The 22,917-nt window shown below is 47.8% G+C and overlaps 1 protein-coding gene across 1 annotated transcript in view; it reads left to right on the top strand.

Annotated features, from left to right (window-relative positions):
* Positions 1–7,156: 7,156 nt before the first annotated feature.
* The window catches only part of selenbp1 (selenium binding protein 1), a 44,634-nt gene continuing 28,873 nt past the window's right edge, over positions 7,157–22,917 (top strand). The window contains exons 1-5 of the mRNA XM_072283460.1: positions 7,157–7,258; positions 11,791–11,847; positions 13,227–13,339; positions 20,286–20,471; positions 21,571–21,691. Of these exons, the coding sequence (XP_072139561.1) occupies positions 7,255–7,258; positions 11,791–11,847; positions 13,227–13,339; positions 20,286–20,471; positions 21,571–21,691 (481 nt within the window). The 5' untranslated portion in view covers positions 7,157–7,254. The remainder of the gene's footprint in view (positions 7,259–11,790; positions 11,848–13,226; positions 13,340–20,285; positions 20,472–21,570; positions 21,692–22,917) is intronic.

The raw sequence follows: 22,917 nt of genomic DNA on the forward strand, positions 1-22,917 counted from the left end.
ACATTACACAGTGGCATGATGACGTATGCCATTTATGTACTTTTACAGATAACCTGCAATGCATTATACTGAGGTGTGGAGGATTACTTATTCTTGTGGGATAACATCTCTCCTGACAAGGGGGATCACTCTGCTTGTCAGGAGAGACTTGTGGCTGTGAAACAACCTAAGGTTCTGGGGCCTCCTCCATGATGTTTGTAGGAGTTGACTCTGAGAGTGCAGAAAGCTCTGTCCACCTTTCTTCTCCTTTTCTGTATGCATCCCTGTCGATCCTTCTATGTCTGACCTGCTGAGTTCCCTCAGTATTTTGTGTGTGAGAGACACCGAGTTCCCTCAACATTTTGTGTGTGAGAGACACCGAGTTTTCTCAGCATTTTGTGTGTGAGAGACACTGAGTTCCCTCAGCATTTTGTGTGTGAGAGACACCGAGTTTTCTCAGCATTTTGTGTGTGAGAGACACCGAGTTTTCTCAGCATTTTGTGTGTGAGAGACGCCGAGTTCCCTCAGCATTTTGTGTGTGAGAGACGCCGAGTTTTCTCAGCATTTTGTGTGTGAGAGACACCGAGTTTTCTCAGCATTTTGTGTGTGAGAGACGCCGAGTTCCCTCAGCATTTTGTGTGTGAGAGACACAGTTCCCTCAGCATTTTGTGTGTGAGAGACGCCGAGTTCCCTCAGCATTTTGTGTGTGAGAGACACAGTTCCCTCAGCATTTTGTGTGTGAGAGACGCCGAGTTCCTTCAGCATTTTGTGTGTGAGAGACGCCGAGTTCCCTCAGCATTTTGTGTGTTAGTGATGCCGAGTTTTCTCAGCATTTTGTGTGAGAGACACCGAGTTTTCTCAGCATTTTGTGTGTGAGAGACGCCGAGTTTTCTCAGCATTTTGTGTGTGAGAGACGCCGAGTTCCCTCAGCATTTTGTGTGTGAGAGACACTGAGTTCCCTCAGCATTTTGTGTGTGAGAGACGCCGAGTTCCCTCAGCATTTTGTGTGTGAGAGACGCCGAGTTCCCTCAGCATTTTGTGTGTTAGTGATGCCGAGTTTCCTCAGCATTTTGTGTGTGTTAGTGATGCCGAGTTTCCTCAGCATTTTGTGTGTGAGAGACGCCGAGTTTTCTCAGCATTTTGTGTGTGAGAGACGCCGAGTTCCCTCAGCATTTTGTGTGTGAGAGACACTGAGTTCCCTCAGCATTTTGTGTGTGAGAGACGCCGAGTTCCCTCAGCATTTTGTGTGTGAGAGACGCCGAGTTCCCTCAGCATTTTGTGTGTGAGAGACACAGTTCCCTCAGCATTTTGTGTGTGAGAGACGCCGAGTTCCCTCAGCATTTTGTGTGTTAGTGATGCCGAGTTTCCTCAGCATTTTGTGTGTGTTAGTGATGCCGAGTTTCCTCAGCATTTTGTGTGTGAGAGACACTGAGTTCCCTCAGCATTTTGTGTGTGAGAGACACAGTTCCCTCAGCATTTTGTGTGTGAGAGACGCCGAGTTCCCTCAGCATTTTGTGTGTTAGTGATGCCGAGTTTCCTCAGCATTTTGTGTGTGTTAGTGATGCCGAGTTTCCTCAGCATTTTGTGTGTGAGAGACGCCGAGTTCCCTCAACATTTTGTGTGTGTTAGTGATGCCGAGTTTCCTCAGCATTTTGTGTGTGAGAGACACAGTTCCCTCAGCATGCTCCCTTCAACCATTTATTTATCTTATTTCGCAATACATCGTGGAGTAGGCCCTTCATGCTGCACCGCCCCATCAACCCTATCCTAATCACGGGACAATTAACAATGCCCAATTAACCTACCTCGTATGACTTTGAAAGGCCTTGATCGAGTAGGTGTGGAGAATGTTTCCTATGGCGAGTCTAGGACCAGAGGACACAGCCTCAGAATAGAGGGACGTCCATTTAGAGCAGAGATGAGAAGGAAATTCTTCAGCCAGAGAGTGGTGAATCTCCGGAATTCATTGCCACAGGTAGCTGTGGAGGCCAGGTCTTTGGGTATGCTTAAGGCAAAGCTTGATACAGAGCTTTGAACACAGAGCTCTGAACACAGGCAAAGCTCTGAAATAGAGACTCCTCTCTTTCCCTTATTATGGTGAGAGAGCCTGTGGAATGTTGAATTACCGGGTGAATGAGTAGTCTTTGGGATGGTGCAAGTCTGTGTCTTTATTGATGCTTTGTTGCACACTTGAGTGCTCGCTGGCAGGTGCCAATGCTTTTTTTTTGCTGGTGGGGGGAGAGGGAATTGTTGCTCGCTGCTGCTTATGTGCGGGAGGGAGGAGAGCTGGGGACGGTCTTTGGCGTTCTAACATTTAGCTGTTATTCATTCTTTGGGGGCACTCCTGTTTTCGTGGATGGTGGCAAAGAAAAAGTATTTCAGGGTGTACATTTCTCTGACATTACAAAGCCGAGGAAAGAGGACCGGGTCGAGACAACAGAGACTTTTGGAGAAGAGGAGTTCGGTGGGTAACACCATTCCGGCTGACCGGAAGTGCACTGAGAGCGGTAAGCGTAAAGGAGTTCGGTGCTTACTGATCTGGTTAACAACAGATGGTGCAATCCGGGGCATATTACGATCGAGGAACGTGTTTGCAGACTGGATATTGAACTTTTTACTGTTGGACTTTGGCCATATTCCACAGGGATACAACACTGGGCGGCACGGGAGGTCGTTCCTGCCTGTGGCCATCGAACGTGCAGCTCCTCTCGTGGAGGGTCAGACACCCTGAGCCAATAAACTGGTCCTGGACTTATTTTCCATCTGGCATAGTTTGCATTTTGTTGTTTGATTGTTGGTGGCTTTTGTATTGCTATATTTACAGTCTATTCTTGGTTGGTGCGGCTGTAACAAAACTAAATTTCCCTCGGGATTAATAAAGTATATCTATCTATCTATCATTAAATGTACCGTTGAAGCCTTTGATAGATTCTTGATTGGTCAGGGCATGACGGGATACACCGGGGCTGAGAGGGAAAATGGATCAGCCATGATGAAATGACGGAGCAGACTCGATGGGCCAAATGGCCTAATTCTGCTCCTGTATCTTATGGTCCTATGGAATTGGTTTAATTGTTGACACATGTACTGAGACACAGTGAAAGTCTTGTCTTGCAAACTGTCCAAGCAGTTCAGTTCATCTGACAGTGAACTGAGATAGAACAAGGGAAACAACAGCAAAGCAGATTAAAATGTAATGTGGCGGTGTTTTAACATTACCACTGCAAAGGGTCAGAAAAAAGCTCTTCAATAAACGTAATAATCTAAGTATTTTATATTGTAATCTATTTTTGTATTATTATCTGTTGCAAGGTACAACAAATTTCATGCCTTCCGCCAGTGATTAAACCTGACTCTGAGCTGCAGTGTGAATCAACATAAGGTGGAAGATCACGAGATAGATTGTGAGGTCAAGAGTCCAACATTTTCACTGCATCTGACAATAAATTCAACTTTAACTTTTGACCTTCACAACACCTGGTTTGGCAATGCTGGGATTTAAGAGGTTTAAGGCATTTAAGGTGTTTAAAGCCAAGGATTGTCCAAAGTACAAAGAGGGCTTCAGAACGAATGACTATTAAAAGATTTGTAGCTTCACATTTCTTTATAATGTGAAATGATTCAGAACCAAATTGGTTGAATAGAGTTAGATGATTAACAGCAGACACAAAATGCTGGAGGAACTCAGCATCAATGGAAATAAAGTACAGTCGATGTTTGGGGCCGAAACCCTTCAGCAGGACTCCTGTACGTCGACTGTACTTTTTTCCATAGATGCTGCCTGGCCTGCTGAGTTCCTCCAGGACTTTGTGTGTGTTGCTTGGATTTCCAGCGCCTTGTTTGTAAATGATTAACAAACTGGGTGGATGTACCGGTTGAAAGATTTGAAATGGATTTTCAAGTTGCAATGTCTGTGGGAAATGGCTTGATGGGGATTAATCAGCACCTCAAGCCACTTCCCACAGATTCTGCAACTTGTTTCTACTTCTCCTGTTCCACTGCATTCCTGTCCGCATATCTCGACTCCATTTTGTCCTCCTAGATTTCGTCCTTTCCTACTCATACCTGTGACTTTTCACACATTCTTTGATCACTTCAATCACTTTAAGTTCCGTGGCCCTGATCGCCTCATATTTACCATGGATGTCCAGTCCCTGTACGCATTCATCCCCTCTCAGGAAGGCCTTAAAACTCTGTGCTTCTTAATGGACAACTGACCTAACCAGTCCCCCTCTATCACCACAAGCAAGAGGAAATCTGCAGATGCTGGAGATCCAAGCGACACACACACACACACACACACACACACACACACACACACACACACACACACACACACACACACACACACACACACACAAATGCTGGAGGAACTCAGCACCCAGGCAGCACCTGTGGAAAAGAGTACGGTTGGTGTTTTGGGCTGATACCCTTCAGCAGGACTGGAGAGGAAAAAGGTGAGGAGTAGGGTTAAGAGGTATCAAAATGGTCTATCCATAGCCTCCTCTGCTGTCGCGATGAGGCCCTGCTCAGGTTGGATTAACAACACCTTATATTCCGACTGGGTAGCCTCCAAACTGGTGTCATGGACATTGATTTTTCAAAGTCCGGTTATGCCCCCTCCCCCTTTCACCATTCCCCATCCCCTTTTCCCATATCTCCTTGCCTGCCATTCCCTCCCTCCCCCCTTTGTTTCCTTCCGTGACCTTCTTGCCTGTCCTATCAGATCTCCCCTTCTCCATTCGCCAATCAACTTCCCAGCTCTTTATTTCACCCCTCCCCTCACGATTTCGCCTATCATTGTGTGTTTCCCTCTCCCCTTCCCCACCTTTTAACTCTATTCCTCATCTTTTTTTTCCAGTCCTGCCAAAGGGTCTCGGCCTGAAAGGTCGACTGTACTCTTTTCCATCGACGCTGCTTGGCCTGCTGAGTTCCTCCAGCACTTTCTGTGTGTTGCTGTCTATTAACATCCTCCTCTGTCTGGCAAAACTGGTTTTCATCCTCAACGATTTCTCTCTTGCCTCCTACTCCCACTTTGTCCAAGCCCAAGGTGAAGCCTTGAGCAACCACATTGGCCCCATCTGTGCCTGTCTCTCATCAGCTACATGGAACAAGCCTTCACCAGTAACGCGCCCCAACTCTTCCTGCCACTGTTGGTGCCACTTCCTGCGCCCCTGCTACCTTTACCACCACCCCTGGCAGCGCGTTCCACGCACTCACCAATCCCTGTGACTTCCCAAAATTTACCCCTCACCTACATACCAGGGGCAACTTACAGCAGCTAACTAAGGTGCAAACTTTGAGGTGTGGGTGGGAACTGGAGGTGGTGATGGAGGGTGGGGAGGTGGTGGTGAAATCCATATGGTTATTGAGAGAATTTGTCAACTGCACGTACACACATACACACACACACACACACACACACACACACCGCAGTATTACAGGACAGATATTAGCATGGATAGAAAATCGGCTGACCGGTAGTAGGCGCAGCCTCAGAAATGAGGGATGTCCCAGTAGAACAGAGATGAGGAGAAGTTTCTTGACCTGAGCATGGAGAATCTGTGGAATTCATTGCCCCAGGAGGTTGCAGAGGCCACGACATTGGGTATAGTTAAGGCAGAGGTTGATAGGTTCTTGATCAGTCAGGGTGTCAAGGGTTTCAGGAGAATGGGGCTGGAGAGGCAGAATATGATTAGGAATAGTCAGCATGGCTTTCTCAAAGGCAGGTCACGCCTTACGAGCCTGATTGAATTTTTTGAGGATGTGACTAAACACATTGATGAAAGTAGAACAGTAGATGTAGTGTATATGGATTTCAGCAAGGCCTTTGATAAGGTACTCCATGCAAGGCTTATTGAGAAAGTAAGGAGGCGTGGGATCCAAGGGGACATTGCTTTGTGGATCCAGAATTGGCTTGTCCACAGAAGACAAAGAGTTGCTGTAGATGGGTCACCAGTGGAGTGCCTCAGGGATCTGTTCTGGGACCCCTACTCTTCATGATTTTTATAAATGGCCTGGATGAAGAAGTGGGGGGATGTGTTAGTAATTTTGCTGATGACACAAAGGTTGGGGGTGTTGTGGATAGTGTGGAGGGCTGTCAGAGGTTACAGCGGGACATTGATAGGATGCAAAACCGGGCTGAGAAGTGGCAGATGGAGTTCAACCCAGATAACTGTGAGGTGGTTCATTTTGGTAGGTCAAATATGATGGCAGAATATAGTATTAATGGTAAGACTCAGCAGTGTGGAGGATCAGAGCGATCTTGGGGTCCGAGTCCATAGGACACTCAAAGCTGCTGCGCAGGTTGACTCTGTGGTTAAGAAGGCATACGGTGCATTGGCCTTCATCAACTGAGGGATTGAGTTCAAGGGCCAAGAGGTAACGTTACAGCTATATAGGATCCTGGTCAGACCCCACTTGGAGTACTGTACTCAGTTCTGGTCACCTCACTGCAGGAAGGATATGGAAACTATAGATTGGGTGCAGAGGAGATTTACAAGGATGTTGCCTGGATTAGGGGACATGCCTTATGAGAATAGGTTGAGTGAGCTTGGCCTTTTCTCCTTGGAGCGACAGAGGATGAGGGTGACCTGATAGATGTGAACAAGATGATGTGTGGATCATGTTGATCATGTGGATGGTCAGAGGCTTTTTCCCAGGGCTGAAATGGCTAGCATGAGAGGCACAGTTTTAAGGTGCTTGGAAGAAGGTACAGAGGAGATGTCAGGGGTAAGTTTTTTACGCAGAGAGTGGTGAGTGAGTGGAATGGGCTGCCGGCAACGGTGGTGGAGGCAGAAACGATAGGGTCTTTTAAGAGGCTCCTGGATAGGTACGTGGAGCTTAGAAAAATAGAGAGCTATGGGTAACCCTAGGTAATTTCTAAAGTAAGGACATGTTCGGCACAACATTGTGGGCCGAAGGGCCTGTATTGTGCTGTAGGTTTTCTATGTTTCTATGTAAATCAGCCATGATGGAATAGCATAGCAGACTTGATGGGCCAAATGGCCTAATTCTGCTCCTATGTCTTGTGGTCTTGTATAGACACACACACACACGCCGTGTGTCACCCTTATCTGTTAATTGCAGGCAATTACGATGGGCGGGGAAAGGAGTTATTGGGTTACAGCAGCTTGGACTGCCAAGAGTTAAAAATTCAGCCAGTTTCTTGGCAAATAAGCTCATACTTCCTCCCCCCAAGGTCTCCTGGTGTCAGTTGCTGTGTCGTTTTGCTCTCTCACTCAACTCATTGCTGGCCGCCCGTGTTCGGAGAGAATGGGTAAGATGCAGGAACTCTGCCTGATTTGTTCATATCTTAAGGACAGTCTTGATGCATGTGTCTCCGTTGGAAGACTTTCAACAGAGCATGAAGCTCCTGAACTTTCGAAACTGAATTATAAATAGATCTCTTTGTGCGGTAGATCAACTGTGGTGTCAGGTATTCAGAGCCTCTGTCTGTGAGTAACTTGAAGCACAACAGCTTTAATATTTACTTGGACTCTTTTAATACAGCAAACTGTCTCTGCTGCGTAGGAGTAAAAATAAGTGTGATGTAAGCCTCATTCGGGGGGACGAGGGACAAACAGGATTCACCGAGGGAAGCTGGGCCCAACTTAGTCCTGAAGTAAATATTACAGGAGTCGCAGAGAGAGATAAAGCGATGAGCAGATCCTTCAGCTGTCAGGCACTCTAGTGCTGAGGAAGGGTCTTGGCCTGAGGAGTCAACTGTTTATCCCTCCCCATAGATGCTGAGTTCCTCTGGCATTTTGTATGTTTCCATTTTTTGTATCAATCCAGTTCTAACCCAGTTTACTTTCCCCGTTTCCTCATTAACTCCTCTCCACTGCTCTCAGATTCTGCCCGTCACCCACACCCTCCTCCCTCAGGCTCGTGTCCCCCACTCCCTCCGCCTGGCCTCCCCGCCTCCCTCCCTCGATTCTGGGCTCCTATCACAACCTCCCGCTTTCTACAATCGTGGGCCTCATGTCTCTTCCGCCGACCACCTCCCAGCTTTTGGTGGATTCGCACTCTCCCCTCCCCTATTTGCCTACACCCTCTCCTCACCTGGATCCACCCATCACCTGCCAGATCTTGTGCCACCCCTTCCCTCTACCACTGTATGTGGGCTGCTCTTAGTCTGACTTTCAGTTCAAATGAAGTGTCTTAACCCACAAAATCACCATAAGACCACAAGACATTGGAGCAGAATTAGGCCAGTTGGCCCATTGAGTCTGCTGCACCATTCTATCATGGCCGATTTCTGACTCTTCTTAACCCCATTCTCTTGCTTTCTCCCTTTAGCCTTTGATGCCCTGACTCATCAAGAAACTATCAACCTCTGCTTTAAATATACTCAATTTCTTGACCTCCACAGCTGCCTGTGGCAATGAATTCCACAGATTCACAACTGTCCAACTGAGAAAAGAGTTGGGAGGGAAAATAAATCAGAGGCGTTGGAACAGCAGAGCAGAATCAATGGGCTAAATGGCTTAACTCTGGTCCTATGTCCTACAGTATTCAAACATCTAGAGTTTGGAATGCTCTCTTCCGCACCGCCCCAGGATCTCCCCCCTGGACAGCTGCAACAGGCAACACTGTGGCCTGGGCGTAGTTCTCAGCACAATCAAGTTGATTGAGTATTAGCAATGTAGCAGGTCTTTTACTTACAGAAAATATCCCACAGAAATCAAATTTAAAAGTTGATTGGACTAGTATACAGATAGGAAAGGTTCAGAGGACATAGGCCAAACACAGGCTGCTATGTTTGAACTTCAAAACATTAAATTAATTCAAACAACAGGAATTCTGCAGATGCTGGAAATTCAAGCAACACACATCAAAGTTGCTGGTGAACGCAGCAGGCCAGGCAGCATCTCTAGGAAGAGGTGCAGTCGACGTTTCAGGCCGAGACCCTGCTGATGGCATGAACATCGACTTCTCTAACTTCCGCTGATGCCCCACCTCCCCCTTGTACCCTATCTGTTATTTATTTATATACACACATTCTTTCTCTCTCTCTCCTTTTTCTCCCTCTGTTCCTCTGACTATACCCCTTGCCCATCCTCTGGGTTCCCCCCCCCCTCCATCTTTCTCCCCGGACCTCCTGTCCCATGATCCTCTCGTATCCCCTTTTGCCAATCACCTGTCCAGCTCTTGGCTCCAACCCTCCCCCTCCTGTCTTCTTCTATCATTTTGGATCTCCCCCTACCCCTCCCACTTTCAAATCCCTTACTCACTCTTCCTTCAGTTAGTCCTGACGAAGGATCTCGGCCTGAAACGTCGACTGCACCTCTTCCTAGAGATGCTGCCTGGCCTGCTGCGTTCACCAGCAACTTTGATGTGTGTAAATTAATTCAAAGGTTGATACAGCAATCCGGGAATATAGGTCTGACTTTTATTTTCTTTTAGACTAGCCCAGGTGAGAATTTTATTCGGCATAGAACCTGCTGTATGATTTGTATCTCTAAAGCTATTTAATAATAGGGTAATATATCCTTGCAGAATAAGTACTTGTCTCAGAGCAGTGGGCAGTCCATAGGCTTAGTCAGGCTAGTGAGGGATTGGCTTAACGTCTCAGTCTTTAGATCCGAGGAGCCTCAAGCGAGTCATGCTTCTGACGCTAATGGAATATCACTATAACTTACCCTTACTCTCCACCCTCCACCCTCTCCCTCCACCCCCTCCCCCCCTCTACCCTCCTCTAAACCCCTCCCCCTCTCCATCTATTTGTCTCCCTCCCTCTGCACCTCTCTCTACTCTTCTCCCTCTGCCTCTGTGAGCAGACCGTGCCCTACACCTTGGCCTATCACCGCTGTACACAAAACCATGAGTCCACCCAAAAGATACAGGCTGGACCATGGCCACCTCATATGGAACCCCGAGTCCACCCAACAACAAGGGAAAGAGGAATATGGTTATTTAGAAAGTTGGAGTTCGTTGGCTGCCATGGCTTTGTTCCAAGTGACTGTTGTTTAGATCTTGAAGGAGCAGCATTTCCTGCCCTCCTCTTACGAAGTGAGAGTCTTTACTCTCGGTACTTCACTTCGACCTCTGTAAAGAACGCAAGGGGAGATTGGGTCCTTGGTCCCCGTGATGGGGCAACAGGGTAAAAGTTTTGCATCGGGTTATCGATAGTTATGAGGGCCAAACGGCTGCCCTCTTTGCCCTTACTTCTACATGCCCAGCAAGTTAGCGTAGATTTAACACCACTGATCTGGGTTCAGTTCCCACCGTGGTCTATGAGGAGTTTGTACATTCTCCCCATGACCGTGTGGGTTTCCTCTGGGTGCTCCAGTTTCCTCCCACAGTCCAAAGGCGTACGAGCTAGGGTTAGAGAGTTGTGGGAATGCTATGTTGAGACTGGAAGCCCAGCTGTCCCAGTACACTCTTGGACTGTGTTGGTCGCTGACACAAACCACAGATTTCACTGACGAAGGGTCCCGGCCCGAAACGTTGACTGTTCCTCTTCCAAGAGATGCTGCCTGGCCTGCTGCGTTCACCAGCAATATTTATGTGTGTTGCTTGAAATTCCAGCATCTTCAGATTTCCTTGTGTTTACAGATTTCACCATTTCCTTTGAAGTACATGTGACAAGTAATCCAAATTTAATTTAATATTTAATATTTTATCTTGTCTCTACACTGGCTCCATTCCCTCGAAGGCCATCGGAACCCTTGGTGAAATTTTGTGCCAACAACCAATATAGTCTGAGGATGCGCTGGGGGCAGCCGGCGAGGGTTGCCATGTTTCTGATGTCAATGTAGCATGCCCACATGTTAGTAACCCTAACCGGGACACCTTTGGACTGTGGGAGGAAACCCACGTGGTCACGGGGAGAACGTACAAACTGCTCACAGAAAGCAGCAGAAACTGCACCTGGATGGTTACCTTGCCTCCACAGAATGATGGCCGGCTTCTGCCCGGTGGGACGTTACACGCGAGAGGCGGACTGCGCAACAGGAGCTGCCGGACGTACTCCAAAACCACAGTGTCGGTCCACAAACGAAGCAGAGGAGCGCAGCCTGGTGCCAGGGACAGCAAGAGCAAGAGCCTGAAGAACGCGCGCCGACACGATAGAACAGTGGAGCGGTCTTGTTGGGACGAATGGCCCGATTCTGCTCACGGGCGCCACAGTAGCGTAGCGGTTGGCATGGCGCTATGACAGCTCGGGGTTTTCCAGAGCTCGGGGTTCAGTTCTGGCACCGTCTGTGAGGAGTTTTGACATCCTGCCCGTGACCGTGGGTTTCGTCCGGGGGCTCCAGTTTCCTCCCACAGTCCAAAGAGGTACCGGTTAGTAGGTTAATTGGTCATTGTAAATTGTCCTGTGATTAGGCTGGGGTTAAACCAGGGGGGCGTTGCTGGATGGTGAGGCACGTTGGGCTGGAGGGGCCTGTTCCACACTCTATCTCGAAGTAAATAGATAGATGAATAGACAAATACATTGATAGATAGATTTTATGGTCTTATAAGGCATAGGAGCAGAATTAGGCCATCGAGACGAGACTGCTTTGCCATCCCATCATGCCTGTTTATTATCCCTCTCAACCCCGTTCCCCTGCCTTCTCCCCGTAACCTCTGGTGCCGTTAGTAGCCGGGAACCTATTGACCACCACTTTAAGTACACTGTACCTCCACAGCCGTCTGTGGCAATGAAGACCATAAGGCACAGGAACAGAACAAGGCCGTTTGGCTCGCTGTGGAAAAGGTTCATGAGCGAAAAGAGGAGATGTTTCTGCATGAAGGTGGGTGGTTCTCTCTCCAGGGCGCTGCAGGTGATGGAGACAAACTGACAGGTTGTTGTTTCCTCCGCAGCCGGGAAGTGCGGACAGTGTGGCCCTGGATTCAGCAGCCCCCTCAACGCCATGAAGGGTGAGTTGTGAGATGGGATCACATTAGATGTTGTCATGTCGCAGGTGGGTCCCTTAAGGATGTTGTAGCCGGGGGTGGTAATGGGGACAAACTCTCACTACCTATCAATGGTGTGCATCTTAAATAGCCTCTGACAACCAAGTCCAGCTCCTGGACTTTCTCGTGTGGCTTAGCTACTGAGCTGGACGGAACCGTTTCTACTGACAGCAGAAGGGGCAACAGCAGGTCACTGGCACCTTAAAACCGGTCGCGTCGGGCAGGTGGAGTTCCTCAACAGCTCATTTCAGAGAAGGAAAACTCTGATCTCAAACCTCCGCTGCCTTCCGATTATACCCACTCATGGGGAAGGCTTTGGGAGCAATCCCTGAGGAAAAATCTGGAGCTGGCATCCCGAAGGCAGTCCTACGTTGAGTTCAACGCTGACTGGCAACTCCTGTGGTGCTGCTGGTGCCGAACTGTGTCGGTCTCTGCCGATCCTTTTGGATTCATCAGCTGCGTGGAGAGAGGGAGCCTGCTGCACGGGCAACGGCTTGGTCTCCATATCAGACTGTCCCAGCTTGTGTGTCATGTAGACAGTCGGGCACAATGTCCAAGGTCGACCCTGGCCAACGGAGGGCCTCAAATGTGGCCAATTTGAGAGCATCAACATCCTGCAACAGACGGACAAGGTAACAGTGACCGAAATTTGTGTAATTTGAGGAATGTTCAAAGACCGAACATGAACGCCTCCAGGTAATAACCCGGGTGATGAATGGGTCCTGTTTGGCAATTGCTGATTGGGCGCAATGGTGGCGTAGAGGTTTGCACAATGCTGGTCACAGCTCAGGGGGCCAGAGCTGAAAGCTCATCCCCAGCATCCTCTGTAAGATGTCTGCCCGTCCTCCCAGTGGAATCTGCGGGGGGTTTCCCCAGGTCCTCCGATTTCCTCCCACAGTCCAAACATGTACCTGGAGATTAATTGGTCAATGTAAATTGTCCCGTGATTAGGTTAGGTCAGGCGTTCCGGGCTGGCACAGCTCGAAGGGCCAGAAGAGCCTACGCCGTGCCATATTGCTAAATTGATAAACAGTTTGCAAAAGTACTGTGGTGCAGTGAAAAACTTTGTGTTGCTTGCTGCCCATGCAGACCACTTTGTCACATCTGTACATTGAGGGAAACCCTCGCAGTCACAGGGAGGACGTACCATCTCCTTAGGGACAGCGACGGGAATTGAACCCCAATGTTACATTCGGCGCTGTGACGTGTTCCGCGAGCCACGGCGCCACCGTTCCTCCAGCACTGCGTGCGTGATGCTCTGGATTCCCAGCATCCACAGAATCTCCCATGTTTGTGAACAAACGCAAGGTTTGGGATTGAAACGCTCTTCTTTCTTCAATAAGGGCCACGGGAAGAGATTGTCTACTTGCCCTGTATCTACAGGAACACGGCGGTCAACAAACCGGACTACCTCGCCACGGTGGATGTGGATCCCAAGTCCCCCACGTACTCCCAGGTGGGTACCCCCCTGCTGGAAATTGCAAGGCCGATTCATACGGGGTTTCAGAGGTGGGACGATCAGATGACGGAGAGCCCTGGGGCATGGTGTCAAGACAAGAACCTCTCCTTCAGCATCAGCAAAATGAAGGGGCTGATCTTTGATTTCAGGCAGTGGGATGGAGTCCATACCCGTGTCTGTATCAATGGAGCTGAGGTGGAGATGCACTTATTTATTTATTTAGAGATACAGCATGGACCAGACCCTTCCAGCCCAATAAGTCACACCACCCACAAACCCACCTATTTAACCCTGGCCTAGTCACAGGACAGTTTACAATGACCAATTAACCTACTAACCAGTACGTCTTTGGAATGTGGGAGGAAACCAGAGCACCCGGAGGAAACCCACACACTCACAGGGAGAACATTGAAACTCCTTACAAACAGCACCAGAATTGAACTCTGAAGTTTCTCAGTGAAAACATCACCAATAGCCTGTCCTGTTTCACCCCCACAGACGCCACGGCCAAGAACACTCACCTCAAGTTCAAGTTCAATTTACTGTCATTCATTTTACGAATGTATATCGCCAAACGAAACAAGGTTCTTCAGGACCAGGGTGCACAACAGAGTACATATAACACATAAAGTAATATTACCACAAATACATTCACAAATAATGAGGTGCATTTACAACTCAAGTTAAAAAGTAAACAGTATAATGCTACTGGCCATTCATACGTGATGAGACCATACGAAGAGATTCAGACGTAGCGGCAGGGAGCTCTGTAGTCTCACAGCCTGGGGGAAGGAGCTGTTTCCCATCCTAACAGTTCCTGTCCTAATGCTATGGTACCTCCTGCCTGGTTTGGGGTTGGGGCGGGGTGGAGAAGTGGTCAAAGAGATTGTTGGACAGATGGGAGGGATCATTGAAAAATGCTCAGGGCCCTGCGTATACAGGGCTCCTGATAAATATCTCAGATAGGTGGAGGATAGAGAGAGCCTCTACTTCTTTACAAGTTAAGGAAATTATGTATTTTCCCAATCACACTTAATGATTTTAACAGACGTACCACAGAGAGATTCCGATCCGGATGCATCGCAGCTCGGAATGGCAACTCAGAATCAGAACCACCGACATATGTCGGGAAATTTGTTGTTTTTCTGCTCTTTTCCCCAGGCAGCAGGAAGTGTAGATGGAGTCAATAGAGGGGAGGCTGGTTTGTGTGAAGGTCAAGGCCACAATCCAGATCTTGTGCAGTGCAGAAAATATACTATAAACTAGAAAAAGAAATATATGCCTGCATATATATTTAAAAAATTAAACTAGTGAGAAAAGAGAGCGAGAATAGTGAAGAAGTGTGTTGGGTTCACTGTCCATTCAGAAATCTGATGGCAGCGGGGAAGAAACCGTTCCTGAAACATTGAGTGTGGGTCTTCAGGCTCCTGTACCTCCTTCCTGATGATAATAGACAATAGACAATAGGTGCAGGAGTAGGCCATTCAGCCCTTCGAGCTAGTCCCACCATTCACTGTGATCATGGCTGATCATCCACAATCAGTACTCTTTTCCTGCCTTCTCCCCATATCCCTTCACTCCGCTATCTTTAAGAGCTCTATCTAACTCTTTCTTGAAAGAATCCAGAGAATTGGCCCCCACTGCCTTCTGAGGCAGAGCATTCCACAGAACCACAACCCTCTGCGTGAAAAAGTTTTTCCTCAACTCCGTTCTAAATTGTCTACCCCTTATTCTTAAACTGTGGCCTCTGGTTCTATGATAGCAATGAAGATCTTTGAATGAGAGAGGGCTTTTGTCTTTGGAGTGAAGGAGGATGAGAGGTGACTTAACAGAGGTGTACAAGATGACAAGAGACATACAAGCCAGAGACCATGATGGTAGCAATGAGAAGAGGGCATGTCCTGGATGATGGGGGTCCTTAATGACGGATTGCTGTGTCCAAGACCACAAAAAAAACTCCAGAGTTGTGAACGTGGCCCAGACCATCACATAAACCAGTTTCTCCTCTATTGATGCCATCTTCCCACTGCCTCCAGACAGCAGCAACATAACCAAGGACCTCTCGCACCCTGGGCATCCTCTCTTCTCCCCTCTCCCATCGGACAGGAGATACAATATTCCTGCCACTGCTTGTATGTTCTCCCTCTCTGGGTTTCCACTGGCTGCTCCCACAGTCCAAAGATGTATCAACTGATCATTGTAAAGAGAAAGCAAGATCTCCCAGTGGCCACACATTTTAATTCCACATCCCATTCCCATTCTGTTAAGTCTATCCACGGCCTCCTCTACTGTCAAGATGAAGCCACACTCAGGTTGGAGGAACAACACCTTATATTCCGTCTGGGTAGCCTCCAACCTGATGGCATGAACATTGACTTCTCTAACTTCTGTTAATGCCCCACCTCCCCCTTGTACCCCATCTGTTATTTATTTATATACACACATTCTTTTTCTCTCTCTCTTTTTTCTCCTTCTGCCCCTATCACTATACTCCTTGCCCATCCTCTGGGCTTCCCCCCCTCTCCCTTTCTTTCTCCCTGGGCCTCCCCTCCCATGATCCTCTCATATCCCTTTTGCCAATCAACCTTCCAGCTCTTGGCTCCATCCCTCCCCCTCCTGTCTTCTCCTATCATTTCGGATCTCCCCCTCCCACTTTCAAATCTCTTACTAGCTCTTCTTTCAGTTAGTCCTGACGAAGGATCTCGGCCCGAAACGTCAACTGTACCTCTTCCTATAGATGCTGCCTGGCCTGCTGTGTTCACCAGCAATTTTTATGTGCGTTGCTTGAAATTCCAGCATCTGCAGAATTCCTCGTGTTTGCGATTAAATCGAGGGAATTGCTGGGCAGTGTGGCTTGAAGGATCGAAAGGGTCTGTTCCACACTGTATCTCAATAAATAAATAAGCCTGAGCCCACAGGATCAATGACGATGTAGTTCACAGTGCTTTACAGGGGGATGAAGTGCAAATATGAAAATGAAAGGCAAAAAGTTGTCAGTTAAAAGCAAGGTTAAATGAATGGGTTTTGAGCTGCCGTTTAAAAGTGTCAACTGAAGTCTGAGTCTGAGTTTTAGGTATTGAATTCCGGAGTTTAGGAGGATATACCAAAAGAGCTGATCTGCCAATTATCTTCTGAGGGAGACAATATAAATTTAAGAGACCTCTTCAGAAGAAGACCCGAGAGCTGAATTAGGATTATAAAACAATTCTGTGATGTACTCTGATCCCAGAGCTTTAAAAACAAGAGAACTTTAAGATCAATTCTGAAAGATACAGGAAACCAATACAGAGTAGTTAATACAGGAGTGATCTGTTCTCTCATCTTGGTTTTGGTTAACAGTCCAGCAGCGGCATTCTGAATGAGTTGGAGTTTAGCAATAGATTGCTTTGGAAGTTCAGTAAAAAGTGCATTGGTACTGCCCCCTCCCTGTAACTGCTGCGCTTTATCCTGCTTTCCCTGTACACTTATTACCTCAATGTAATTATGTATGAAATGATCAGCCAGAAAGTGTGCAAACAAAGGTTTTCAGTGTATTCCCATGATAAAACAGCTCCAATAAACCACTCCTCAGCAAAGGGTTCAGTACATTTTTCAGGGCTGTAAAGTCTCACTGATGGTGGACTCCAGGGCAATTGGGATCATCTTACGTTCAGAGACAAGCCTTTCAGGAAAGAATCATCACTCAGTAACTCCAGTACCTAATGAAGTTGCCACTGAGTGTATGTTCATGGTCTCCTGGTGAGGAAATAAAACGTGCGTGTGTGTGTGTATGTGTGTGTGTGTGTGTGGGGTAAGCAGTGCAAGAAGAGAGCAAAAAAAATACTGAGGTAGTGTTCGTGTGTTCATAGTCCATTCAGAATCTGGCAAGCAGGTGAAGAAGCTGTTCCTGAATCATTGCGTCTTCTGGCTTCTGTACCACCTTCTGGATGGTAACAATGAGAAGAGGGCATGTCCTGGGTGATGGGGATTCTGAAAGATGAACACAGTCTTTTTCAGGCATCACCTTTTGACGGTGTCCTCCGTGCTGGGGAGTCTAGTGCTCATGACAGAGTTGGCTGAGTTCAACTTTCTGCACCTTTTTCCAATCCTACACAGTGGCCCCACCGCACCAGACATTGATCCAACCAGTTAGAATGCTCTGCATGGAACATCTATAGAAATTTGTGAGTGTTTTTAGTGACGTACCAAACCCCCTAAAACTCCTAATGAAATACAGCCGCTGCCATCCCTTCTTAGTAACTGCATCGATAATTTGGGTCCAGGATGGATCCGCATAAATGTTGACACCCTGGAACCTGAAGCTGCTCACCCTTTCTACTGATGATCCCTCCATGAGGACAGGAGTGTGATCCCTCGACTTCCCCTTCCTGAAGTCCACACTCGATTCCTTGGTCTTACAGACGCTGAGCGCGCGGCTGTTGTCGCGTCACCACTCAGTCAGCAGATCTACCTAGCTCCTGTACTCCTCCATCTGAAATTCTGCCAACAGTAGTTGTGTCATCCGCAAGTTGATAGATGTCGCTTGAGCTGTGCACAGTCACACTGTTGTGGGTGTACAGAGAGTGAAGCAGTGGGCTAAGGGTGCATCTTTGAGGTACACCAGTGTTATCAGCAATCTGCGCCGAGTGTGATCTCCTGCTGAGGAAGTCAAGGATCCAGTTGCAGAGGGAGGTACAGAGGCCCAGGTTTTGGAGCTTGTTGATCAGAACTGAGGGTATGATTGTGTTGGACGCTGAGCGGTAGTCAATATTAGCAGCAGCCTGACATAGACTTTGCGATTGTCCATGTGATAAATGAGTGGAGAGCCAGTGGGATTGCATCTGCCGTAGACCTACTGTGGCAATAGGCAAACTACAGCGGGTCCAGGCTCCTGTTTAGATAGGTGTTGATTCTGACCATGACCAGTCTCAATGACTTCATCACAGTAGATGTGAGTGCAACTGGGCGACAGTTGTTGGGTCAGCTAACCCTGGATTGTTGCTCTTTGGAAGCAGGTGGGAATCTCCGACTACAGCAGTGAGAGATTGAAGATGTCCTTGAACACGCCCGTCAATTAATTGGCACAGGTTTTCAATGCCCTACCAGTTACACCTGACGCCTTGTGGGGGTTCACCCTCTTGAAAGATGTCCTGACATTGGTGTCTGAGACAGAGATCAAAAGGTCACCGGCCATTGCAAAAGCCGGTGCAGTCTTCTACGTCTGTAACCCATCAACTACGAGTTAGACACATTGCTCTTCTGCCCACTATCTGAGTTACTGTCGCCGTCCTGTCAGCTTGAACCAGTCTGCCCATTCTCCTCTGACCTCCCTCATTAACAAGGTGTTTTCACCCACAGAACTGCCACTTTTTTTTTGTTTTTCGCACTGTTCTCTGTAAACTTTAGATCAGGGGTTCCCATCTTGGGGTCCACAGACCCCTCGCTCAATGGTATTGGTCCATGGCATAACAAAGGTTGGGAACCCCTGCTCTAGAGACTGTTGTGTGTGAAAATCCCAGGCGATCAGCAGTTTCTGAGATAGTCAAACCACCCCATGTGGCACCAACAATCATTCCACGGTCAAAGTCGCTTAGATCACATTTCTTCCCCATTCTGATGTTTGGTCTGAACAACAACTGAACCTCTTGACCATGTTTGCATGCTTTTGTACATCGAGTTGCAGCCACGTGATTGGCTGACTCCAGCTCCTTTGCATTTGAATTGTTGTACCGCTCCCTGACACAACCAGTCATGATACTCTCAACAATACATTTGTACGAGTTTGGGGTCAAGCTGAGCCTCTCTCATCTATGCCTTCTGCAGTTCCTTGTGCCTGAAATTGCTGTAAGCTGCCTCCTTGAGCATGAGCCCAAGTTTGAAACGTAACCTGGCGAGGTCAAAACAGAGGAGAGAGTTAAAAAAGTGATTGTTCTGATCCCCTCTCTCACAACTGCAAATCAGAATTCTATTTCTCCTCCATTTATTACAACTATGGTATTAGAATTGATATCAAGAAGGCAGAGGAGACGGCACAGGACTCACAAGGTCATAAAGAGAGCTTTTGGCACTTTGGCTTTCAGAAATCAAAGGATTGAGTACAGGAGTTGGGATGTTATGTTGAAATTGTACAAGATGTTGGTGAGGCAAAATTTGGAATATTGTGTCCAGTTTTGGTCTCCTACCGACAGGAAAAGTATGAATAAGGTAGAAAAAAGTGCAGAGAAAACTTAAAAGGACGTTGCTAGGTCTTGAGGAAAGGGAAGATTTGATAGAGGTATATAGAACTATGAGGGTTATAGATAGGGCAAATGCAAGCAGGCTTTTTCCACTGAGGTTGGGTGAGACTGGAACTAGAGGTCATCGGTTAAGGGTGAAAGGTGAAATATTTCAGGGCAATCCGAGAGGGAACTTCTTCACTCAAAGGGTGGTGAGAGTGTGGAACAGGCTGCCAGCCCAAGTGGTGGAGGCAGGTTCGATTTCAACATTTAAGAGAAGTTGGACACGCACATCGTTGGGAGGGGTGTGGGAGGCTATGATCCAGGTGTGGGTTGATGGGAATAACAGTTCAGCATAGGCTAGATGGGCCAAATGGCCTGTTTCACTGCTGTAGCGCTCTGTGACTCTAAGAAGTGGTAATATATTTCCAAGTGAGGGTAGTGTTTGATGTGAGGGGAACCTACCAGTGGCAGCGTCCCTCGTTCTCCTTCTGGGTGTGAAGGGGTTAGGATAGATGGACTGAAGGGCCTGTTTCAGTACTGTAATGCTGTATAACTCTGACTCTAAGGATGCACCAACCAGCTTGTGGCCAAGAAGCAGGGATAGTTTACCCGTCGCAGGCAGTGCAACTGGGAGAATCTGGGTTCTCTGAGGCTGTGACTGACATATTCCCGGAGTCCAGGGGAAATCCGGGCAGAGCGGAGGGAATGGGAAAAAAAAACGACTGTCTTTCTTTCTCTGTCTTCAGGTCATCCATCGCTTGCCGATGCCGAACCTAAATGACGAGCTGCACCACTCCGGCTGGAACGCCTGCAGCAGTTGCTATGGGAACCCTTCCAAGAAGCGTGACCGCTTGATCCTGCCAGCTCTCATCTCGTCCCGGATTTACGTGGTGGACGTGGGAACGGAACCCCGAGCACCCAGGTTGCATAAGGTGACACTTTCCAGTTCGACACCTCAATGTACGACCGTCAAACCCTGGCTGGACCTGTCTTGGAGGGCTGCGTTCACTTCTGGCCACTTTATCGTGGGAAGGATGTGGAATCTTTAGAGAGGGTCCAGGGGAGGTTTACCAGGATGCTGTCTGGATTAGAGAGCATGTCTTATGAGGAAAGGTGGAGTGAGCTAGGGCTTTTCTCCTTCGATGGAAGGAGGGTGAGAGGTGACATGATGGAGGTGTACAAGCTAAGAGACATAGTTAGATTGGACAACCAGTGCCTTTTTCCCAGGGTGTCAATTGCTAGTATAAGAGCATATACTTTTAAGGTGATTGGAAGAAAGTATGGGATGGGGGTGACAGAAATAGATAGTTTTTTTTTTACACAAAAAGTGGAACGCACTACCACGGGCGCTATGTTCTATGTTGCCTTCTCTGGGCCTATACTCAATAGAATTTAGAAGAATAAGTTGGGGAGGGGGAATATTATTGAAACCTACCAAATGGATTGTGCGTGGGTGGAGTCTCTTGAGCCTGGTGGTTAGTGCTTTCAAACTTTTGTACCTCCTGCCCAAAGGAAGGGGGGAGAAGAGAGAATGTCTGGGGTGGGTAGGGTTTTTGATAATGCTGGCTGTTTTACCGAGGCAGCGAGAAGTGTAGATAAAGTGAATAGGGGGGAGGCTGGTTTCCATGGTGGGCCGAGCTGTGTCCCTAACCCTCTGCAGTCTCGGGCTGAGCAATTGCCGTACCGAACGAGAGAGGGTGCTTCCTGAGGTCCATCGATCAAACTTAACCAGGGTCAATGGGGATATGTTGAACTGCTTTAGCCTCCCGAGAAAGTTGAGTGGCTGGTGTGCTTTCTTACACGCTTTGTGGCTTTTGCATCTCTTGCCTGATAAGAGAGGGGAGAAGGGAAAATGACTGGGGTGGGGATGGGTTCTTGATTATGTCAAAGCAGCAAGAAGTGTAGATGGAAACAATCTCAGAGATCTGAGGTGAAGTTCAGGATCTTCCTGTAACGTAGAATGACATGTGTTTATTGATCTTGCAGAAATAACCCGCACCCTTTTATTTAATTGTTCCCTGCTTTCTTCAGACTGTGGAGCCAACGGATGTGTTCTGGAAGTGCAACTTGGCAAACCCGCACACGTCTCACTGCCTGGCCAGTGGGGAGGTGATGATAAGTACAATTGGTGACCCGTCTGGGAACGCCAAAGGTAAAGTCTCAAAGGCAACAGCTCTCATAAAGAGAAGATATAAAGATATTTAGATTAGATTAGCTTTATTTGCCACCTGTCCATCAAAACATACAGCGAAATGTGTCAGTTGCGTCAACGACCGACACAGTCCGAGGATGTGCTGGGGGGCAGCCTGCATCATAACACAGCCACAGCTTACTAACCCTAACTTGCACACCTTCGGAATGAGGATGCGGGGAGACCCAGGCAGTCATGAGAAGACTGTACAAAGTCCTTACAGGCGGCAGTGGGAATTGAACGCAATTCACTGGTGCTTTTGAGCGCCACGCTAACTGCTATACTACCAAGCCACCCCTGACAGAGCCACGTGCAGACAACTCCTGTTTTCCAGAGAAGGTGGAGTCGTGTCATGTTTTGCTTTATTTGCTTATAGATACAACATGGAACAGGCCCTTCCGGCCTAAAGAGCCACATTGTCCGACAACCCTGGCCTAATCACAGGACAATTTACAATGACCAATTCACCTACTAATCCGTACACGCTTGGACAGTGGGAGAACTGCTGTCTGTGCTGTCACAAGGTGAACGTCCTAACTCCTTACAGACAGCGCAGGAATTGAACTCATGCACCCCCGCACCCCAAGCTGTAAAGACGTTGCGCAAACTGCTACACTACCTTGCCGCCCTCCCGGAAAACAGTCTGCATCGTGATCTTCATAACACAAAACTGCACCTTCTGGGCGAGAACCAAGAAATATGTTCTGAACAAAGTGAATTCTGTAGTGTGTCCGGTGCCCATAGTGCTGCCTCCTCTACATCAGAGAGACCTGACACAGACTGGAGGATTCACTTTGTCAAGCACCTTTGCTCCGTCTGTCACAAAAGGCAGGATATGTCTGAAGTATGTTCAAGGTTGGTTTGCTATTGGCGTGTGCACAGTAAAAAAACTTTGTTTTGCCTGCTGTCCATAGTTTCATTGCAAGGGTGAACTGAGATAGTACGAGGAAAAGCAACAACAGAAAGCAGAATGAAGTGTGACAGTGCCAGAGGAAATGCAGCGCAGGCAGACAGTAAGGTGAACGGTCATGAGGAGAAAAATGATGAGGTCAAGGGATGATTGTATGTAACTTGGGGAATATTCAAGGGTTTGGTAACAGTGGGGTTGAAGCTATCCGTGAACCTGGTGGTACATTCCTTCCGCCCAATGAAATCAGAATCAAAATCAGGTTTAATATCACCAGCAT

This window comes from Mobula birostris, chromosome 2 (genome assembly GCF_030028105.1).
Source record: "Mobula birostris isolate sMobBir1 chromosome 2, sMobBir1.hap1, whole genome shotgun sequence".
Classification (NCBI taxonomy): Eukaryota; Metazoa; Chordata; class Chondrichthyes; order Myliobatiformes; family Myliobatidae; genus Mobula; species Mobula birostris.